Source organism: Gossypium hirsutum, chromosome A01, assembly GCF_007990345.1.
Source record: "Gossypium hirsutum isolate 1008001.06 chromosome A01, Gossypium_hirsutum_v2.1, whole genome shotgun sequence".
In the NCBI taxonomy this organism is placed as follows: domain Eukaryota; kingdom Viridiplantae; phylum Streptophyta; class Magnoliopsida; order Malvales; family Malvaceae; genus Gossypium; species Gossypium hirsutum.
The window spans coordinates 115226272-115234562 of NC_053424.1; the positions used below are offsets into that span (position 1 = coordinate 115226272).

Here is an 8291-nt window from a genome sequence, read left to right on the forward strand (position 1 = left end):
AAATTTTTTTGGAGTTGTATTTGTTTTTTGAACATTTGGATTTTCCCTCCACCAACTGACGGCGTTATCCGGCCGTTATCAAATTCCCGGTTGGAAATTAAAAAACTAAGTTAAATTACACTTAACTTATTAATAAGTTTACATTTTAATCACTTAATTTAAAAAAGTTACAAAAGCATCATTGAACTATTTAAAAGTTTTTTATTTAAAGCTTTATTTAATTCATTGGCGGATAAGATTTTCCTTTTTAAGTATGGCTAGCAAGCTCTAAGTAACGATTCAACGATTAATATGGTGGATTAATATCTATCAACGACCAAAAGAACATACCTTAGATTCAATTCGATACGACGATTAATGTTTAAGATCGCAGAAGAAAGTTATTTAAATTTTAGTTTGCAAACTTGTGACGTTCAAAACTATTTTGTGAAAAAAAAATCGAATTGTAAAAAAGAAAATGAATGAAAGTTTTCAATTAATGCAAATAGTACGAACAAAAAAAGACCTTATAATATCAATTTTAACAACTCAATGTGTAACGTCCCCTAACTCTATACCTTCTCCGAAATAGGGTTACGAGACATTACCAGTCAGTACAGTCCAATTCCGGTCATTAATTAAAATAAATATTCACACACATCCTAGTTTTAAGATGTCGGCCCTTTAATGGGCCCTCGTGGTCCAATATGAACAGTGAATTCAATTCGGGACTAATTTAGAATCACTACGAGTTTTTAGTAAATTTCAAAATTTATATTACATACCGTTGACAACCATAATTTACTAATTTCATCAATACTTCTACAACCTAAATGACTCTCATAAAACATCCTAGTTACATGCCATTACCAATACTCAACATACTTTACCTTATCGAATTCGGAATCAACCTGGGATGCTGATTCAATAGTCTAGCCTTAACTTAACCTGCGCACGGAAACAAACCGTACGCTGAGTATACACTCAGTGGTATTTCTATAATCTAAACACTTAAACAATTATAAAACATATTAATTTATATATATATTGAACTATTCAAACTCAATGAGAATTCAAACATTCACTTTCCAACCAATGTTTTGGTCTACTTTAAATTCAAAATCATTTATTATTTTTCAATAGCAATTAATCAATCAGTAATGTTCATTAACTCTCCGAACAATTATTTATTCAGTAACAGTCAGTTATTCGGTAACAATCAATTATTCAATAATAACTAGTTATTCAGTATCGATCAATTGATTGATTATCCAGTAACAGTCAATTATTCAATAAAATCAGATATTCAGTAACAATTAAGTTATTCAGTAGCAGTCATTCATTCAGTGACAATCAATTATTCAGTAATAATCAATTATTTAGTAATATTCAGTTATTCAGTAACAGTCTAATATCCTGTAGCAGTCAATTATCCGGTAACAGTCAATTATTCAGTAATAATCAGTTATTTTATAACTTTATTTACCCCTATTAACATGACTCGGACTTAGACGAATACACGGATCCAGCCAACACACCAGTATGGCACATAGTGCCTCATCAGCCGAAGCCGGAACAGTAACAGTAACAGTAGCAGTACGGTACACAGAGTACCTTATTGGAACAAATCCGGAGCAGTAACAATACGGTACACAGAGTACCTCATCGGAACAAATCTGAAACAGTAACGGTAACAGTAACAATATCCGACACATAAAGTGCCGAATCGGTAACAGTAACGGTAACAATAATAGTAGTCGGCACATAAGTGCCTGATCAGTAAGCCGGCAAAACCCGTACTCTTCCATATCCTATGGCATGCCAACTATATATTTTCATTTTTCAGTTTTCAATTAATTCATATTTTAATTAATTAACTATATATTTTCAATTCAATATAATTCCATTCACTTTTCACTAATAAATATTCAATTTCATAATAATCACAATTTTCTATCAATTTTATCACACTTCCAACTACATATATTTTCCAATATAACAAATATTTATTATTCAATTTCCACATCAATATTCATTTCAATTCAAACATTTATATATATTCATAAATCAATTCAATATAAATTTATAACACACTAAATTAATCCATTTCCATTATAAACACAATAATTCTCACTTCAACATTTATTAATTGCATTGAATAAAAAAATATAACAATTAATAACTACGTTCGGATTATAGAAATACAAACCGAAATTTTCGAGCTAACTCCCTTTCACTTTGTTTTGTCATTTCTTAGCCGAGATTTCCGGTACCACATTGACTATTTAAGCTTCAAGCATCAAACTTTCAATTTTCCCTTTCTTCTTTCTTTTCTCCTCTGTTTCTTTCTTTCCCTGCTTTTCGTTTTGCCTATTCTGTTTCTATTTCTATTTTTTTCTTTATTTCATTAAACCGTTATATATAATATAATAACCTAATAATTATCTATTATAAAAATCTATTTAATAACAAATATTCTTTTAACATTTGTATCCATTTATAATATTACACTTGTCTTTCACTAATGTATTTATTATATAAATATCTTTTACTTAATAATAATATATAATTTAATAATATACTTATATAATAAGTAAATATACATGTATTTTACAAATGTACATATACTAATATTACACATGTCACTATACATACCATACACTTGTCAACTTTTTATTTATTTTTCACATAAAAATCTTATAATATAATTATTTAATTAATAAATACCTTTTATAAATAATTAATATCTATTAATACTTAAATACAAGCATTACAAGTGTATGTATTTTTTTTATTAATACATGTGACAGCCCTAATTAGACCCTAGTTGGAATGTGGTTTCGAGACCACAAAATCAAGTCATAAAATTTTAATTTAAATTTAACTACATATATTCTATGTGTGGTGGTGTATGTGTGCAATTTTGATGTATTAATTTAGTCTAAGAAATGTGAATTTTCATAGTAGGACTTAGTTGAGAAACTTAGAAATTTATGATAGGTAAATTGTAAGGATTAAGTAATTACAAAGTGTGAAAGTTTGGATTTGCATGTTAAATTGCCCAAAATTCAAGTAATGGCCGGCCAAGTAATGATGATTCTTCCACTAAGTTGAATTTGTTATAATTTTATATTAATTAATGGTTAAAATAAATTAAATAAAAGAAATAAATTAATAGGAAAAGAGGAATAAAATAAGAAAGGAGAGAGAGTAGTCATCTTCTTCCTCTTGCAAGTGCCGTAACTTAGGTGAAAGAATGAGGAAATTCTCTAGGACATTCGGCCTTCCTAAGGGTTGATTAAGGTAAGGTTCATGTTAATTCTATTAAATTTTATGAAAATTTAGTTAGTAGTCAATGTCTTGTTATAACCTATATGTCGATATTCTACTTAAATAGGTGATTAAATGGGCATGCGGTTAGATGGAGTAAATGCTAAAAGGATGGTGTTTTTGGATGTTGTGAATGGAAATAGTAGAAAGGTGAAAGAAAATTTAGCTAGATATATAGATATATGTGGATTTATATGATGATATAAATAGATGTGAGTTATGCTAGTTTAGGAGAATTCGGTCAAAGTGTTCATGAGATGAAGCTATGTGTTTAAATGAAATAAAAATGATATTATAATTAATATTGTATATTCGGCCATCTAATTAAGTACATAGGTGATGTTGAATTTGATCTTGCACATTCGGTTATATAAGTATGCACATTTGTGATATTATCTTTGATTGTATATAATCGATCAAATGAGTGAGGTTGACTTATAAATTGAGTTTGATTCATGATTATGTATATTTGAATGTGAACATATTTGAGAAAAGGTTATTTTGGAATGTGATAATGCATTCGGCCTTGAGGCATTAGATGAATAGGTGTTGAAGTTTTAATGTCTTGATCAATTACGGTTATAAAGTGTTGTGAAAATCATTAAACTATATATGTGAGAAATTAGCAAGGGTAGTCGTTGTATATACAAATATATATGTGTGTTATATATGTATGTGTAATGGAAATATTGATTTGATTATTGATAGTAATGTGATATTATGTTATTATTAGCCGAATAGCTCAAAAGCATAAAGTAGAAAGAAATCAAATTTTACCATGTGTTTCTCATGATATAACAATCATTTTTTTATTTGGATACAAATAACTAGCAAGGTGGTTAAACTAGTTAATTTATTTTGATTAAGCTCAAGAACTTAAAGGAGGGGAATCAAGCAAGGGCAAAGCAAAGAACATCGAGTAGCCGATTGGAACTGTCTTTATCCAACAAGAGGTAAGTCTATAAGCAATTAAAAGTTGGCTATTCTATACATAATTGGTATATACATGTCATAAAGGAATTACTCTCGTTCATGTATTCTTGATTGAAAGATTTGTGGCTGGTTATATTTAGTTAATTAAATCAATCATTTATTTATAACGAAATGACTTTGGTTACTAGATATGCGAATTTGAGTGGCACTATGTGTGCGTATTTGTATGGCACTATGTGTGCGTAATTATTTGGCACTATGTGTGCGGAGTTGAATCGTAGATTCGCGTGTGGATTACTAAGACACTTTGTGTGCGGGTTAGCATGGTACTATGGTTGCAAAATTCCTTAATTGAGCCCTACATGTGCGAAATATGTTATGTAATATTTTGATTTAATAGTAGTAGTTGACTAGTATTGAATTAATGGTCTAGGTAATATATGAACCTTTTTAGTTCTATTCGACACTCTCTGAGTCAATTATTGCATTTTATTGCTTACGACCACTGAGTTGAAAACTCATTTGGTGTTTTTACTTGTCTCTTATTTAGATTTTCCTTCGATCCATTTTGCATACTTGGAACCATCGTCGAAGTCATCACACCTACCTGCAACGTTTTGGTACCCTTTTTAGTTAATCTTAAGTTAACATTATGGCATGTACAGGCAAATATGTATTTCTTTTTGTTTGAACTTTAATATGTAAAACTTCAGCCATGCGAATATGGCTTAACTACTAAGTTTGAATTTGGTTATGTGTAGTCATGGTTTAATTCGTTTTGGATATAATGCTATATGTTATTAATGGATGGTATATATGATTGGTGTTATACGTTTTAGACAATGTTTGAGTTCTTTCAGATTATCATATCATGTGTTTGAATGGAAGTTATATGTAGTATATATATATAAGTGATTGATTGTAAATTGGTATTCTCTATATGATTATAGTATATAATTTGAGATAGTATTTTGGATTGTCTGGATCAAATCGTATGATAGGGTTATTATAAGTTTAATACATATTTAATTGTTTTGATTAAATTTAATGACGATAAATGATGTGTTTCGGCTATGTATGAATAAGGAAAGTATATGGTGTTACAGTAAATGTATCTATTCATGAAATGGTATATTTTATCACATGCATAAGTTTTTGTTAGTTGCTAATACCTGTTTGGTTTTGTCTAAGTTTTAGAAGATAAGTTTTGTCATGAGATTGAGTCACAAAGTATGAAATGTAAGGAATATTATTTCGAGTTGAGTTATGTTAGTAAATGCTTCATAACCCCATTCCAGCGACGAATACGGGTTAGGAGTGTTACAATACACTTGTACCCAATCATTACCACACATTTGTCTTACTTTTATTTATTTATCATATAATATTAATTTAATAATAAATACACTAATATTTACTTAAATAATAAGCAAATACATACATGTATTACAAATTTGTGTATTATATTTATTACACTTGTATTTTATTTTTGCCATATACTTAGCACTATTTTTGGCTTATTTACTTATTTAGTCCTTTCAATTTTCTTTATTCTATAATTAAACTTTCACACTTCATTCAATTTAATCCTTTTATCCAATTATCTTTAATTTAAGCTAGTTCACTTAATTAAACTCTAATTAACCACTCGATTAACTTTGTAAATATTTTTAATAAATATTTACTAATCCATTTTTCAAAAACGGAGGAAAATTCACTTTTTCGGTAACGGTAAAATTCGAGTCATTACACAATGACTTAAAAATTATATATGTTAGAACACTCATCTAACATCTAGATGGTACAGGTTCAACTCATATCATTCTCTTTTCTTTTTTTTTTCTAATATTATAATAATAAAATCTATATATAATTTAGAAATATAATTAGTGGAATCTAAAATATCCACAAAAGTTAAATGAGTGACATGTACCACACTACATAGTTGGTCATCCAACTTTCATAAACTTTTATTTTAAGCACAAAAAAAAGTTTGCATTGCCATTAAAAATTGTTTTGATATTGGTCATATGCCGTAAATTAAATGTTATTTTGCACTCATTTTAATCATCAAAATTTAATAAGATTTCATTTTAGTTGCCAAACTTTTCTTTTACCAAAATGAAAACGATTTTTAACGGCAGTTAACAATTTCAATATCATAATGAACTTTTTTTTATCATAAACGCCACAAACCAATCGTCTCAAAGTGCTCTTTGATACGTGCATTAACTTTTGAAAATTCCAAATTATGTCGTAGTTGAAAAACTCCATCATTTTACTACTCAAAAAACACAATATCAATATTTAATTTGGCAATATCATAAAAATATTTTCATAGAAATTTAAAAATTAAAAAAATATAAAAGTTTACCATATTGATTGCATAATTTGTAACGTGTTGTTCTTAGAACCTTGAATCAACCATTTTCTACCCTAAAAAAATTGGAGATATTTACTTTTGGTTTTTTTAGAAGATTTAAAGAAGTTAAACCCAATTTTATAAGTTTTTATTTTGAGTACTGAAAAAAAAAAGTTTGTATTCTAAGCATTGCAGTTAAAAGCAATTTTCATTTTAGTTATATGCTGTTAATTTAATGTTATTTTGCATTCATTTTAGTTACTCAACTTTAATAAATATTTATTTTATCCAATAATTTTTTTTGTGCCCAAAATGAAACAATTTTTAACTGCAGCTAACAATTTCCGTATCATAACAAACTTTGTCATCATAAATGTCACAAACCAATCGTCTCCTATTACCCTTTGTTACATGCATTGAACTCCAAGAATTTCATATTATATTGAAATTAAACAACACGATCATTTCAATATTTAAAAAATACAATATTAAAATTTAATTTTGCAATATCCTAAAAAAATTTATAAAAAAGAAAAAGAAAAAAGAAGAGGTTTGAAACTTTACTATATTCACAACATAATTTGCAATGTGTTATCCACCATTTCTCCCAATAAATGAAGTACAAAATTTTATTTTATTTTTTTTGAGAATTTGAGAAATTTTAAGTGAGAAAAAAAAATAAAGAGGTATTTATAGATTGGAAATAAAAAAATCATGAAATTCGATTTCCAGTAATTTAATAGATCGATTGAGACAATGAGAAAATAAATTCTGTAGCCAAAGGTCAAAGCCTTGAAGAAAACAGATAATCTAATGATCCACAACAATCAAAATCTTAAATTTTTAGACAAATTTTACGGTTATACTATCAAAATCTAGCTAGCTTGTAGTAACATTTTCATGTAAAAATCAAGAACATAAGTTCCATACACAAGCTAAAAAACGTAGAAAAGTTGGAGACAGTTCAAGAATTTGATCACCATGTTCAACCCCATTAAAAGCCAGCTTCGACATTTCTGCATCAAACAAATTATCTCCTGATGATGTTCTCTTAGTCACCTTGGCCGGTTCCGCCGCCGCCATGTTCCAAGAAGAAGAAGAAGAAGAAGACGGCAGCCGATTACACGATTCATCCCTTGACGACGAGTCTTTCCCCGTAAGGCGTTGTACCAGGCCCATAAACTCCTCGGGTCTAACATGGATAATCTTCGGCGACCTCAAATAAATCACCACAGGATTGATTACTTTACTGCTGCTACTATTGATTCGATTCCGAATATTACCATGCGATGCTTTCTTGATCAACGATGAAGAATGGCTAACCTTTAACGGTGATGGCCTTGGACCCTGCAATTCTGATCTTCCTCTAATGGAGTGCTTGATAAGACTCATGTTTTGAGACTGAACTTGTTTTTTTTTTAGCACATGCAAGCTTTAAAGATCAACACTAACCATGGGTTTATATTTATATATATAAATATATAAATATATATGTTGATAGTGCAAAAGTAAAGAAAGAGTCCAAACATATGCAAAGGGATTACAAGAAAATGGCAAGAAAAACTGGGTCTGTAGGTTTGAATAAGTCTTCGTAATATTATATTAGTATGGAGTTTTTGGTAGATTCTGCCGGCTATGGGTTTTTCAAAAAGGGTGTTTGTTTGAAAACCTTTTGGTTGAACAATCA

General features: G+C 28.6%; 1 protein-coding gene across 1 annotated transcript; it reads right to left on the reverse strand.

The window, feature by feature from the left end:
• Nucleotides 1–7464: 7464 nt before the first annotated feature.
• Nucleotides 7465–8018, reverse strand: LOC121229666 (VQ motif-containing protein 8, chloroplastic). The gene has a single exon (XM_041114441.1). It carries the CDS (start codon nucleotides 7994–7996, stop codon nucleotides 7514–7516), a length of 483 nt encoding a protein of 160 aa, XP_040970375.1. The 5' UTR covers nucleotides 7997–8018; the 3' UTR covers nucleotides 7465–7513.
• Between the last annotated feature and the right edge of the window lie 273 nt (nucleotides 8019–8291).

What these genes read in the sequence shown, in the direction of transcription:
- LOC121229666 (XM_041114441.1), bottom strand. Translation starts at nt 7,996, where the DNA reads ATGAGTCTTATCAAGCACTCCATTAGAGGAAGATCAGAATTGCAGGGT.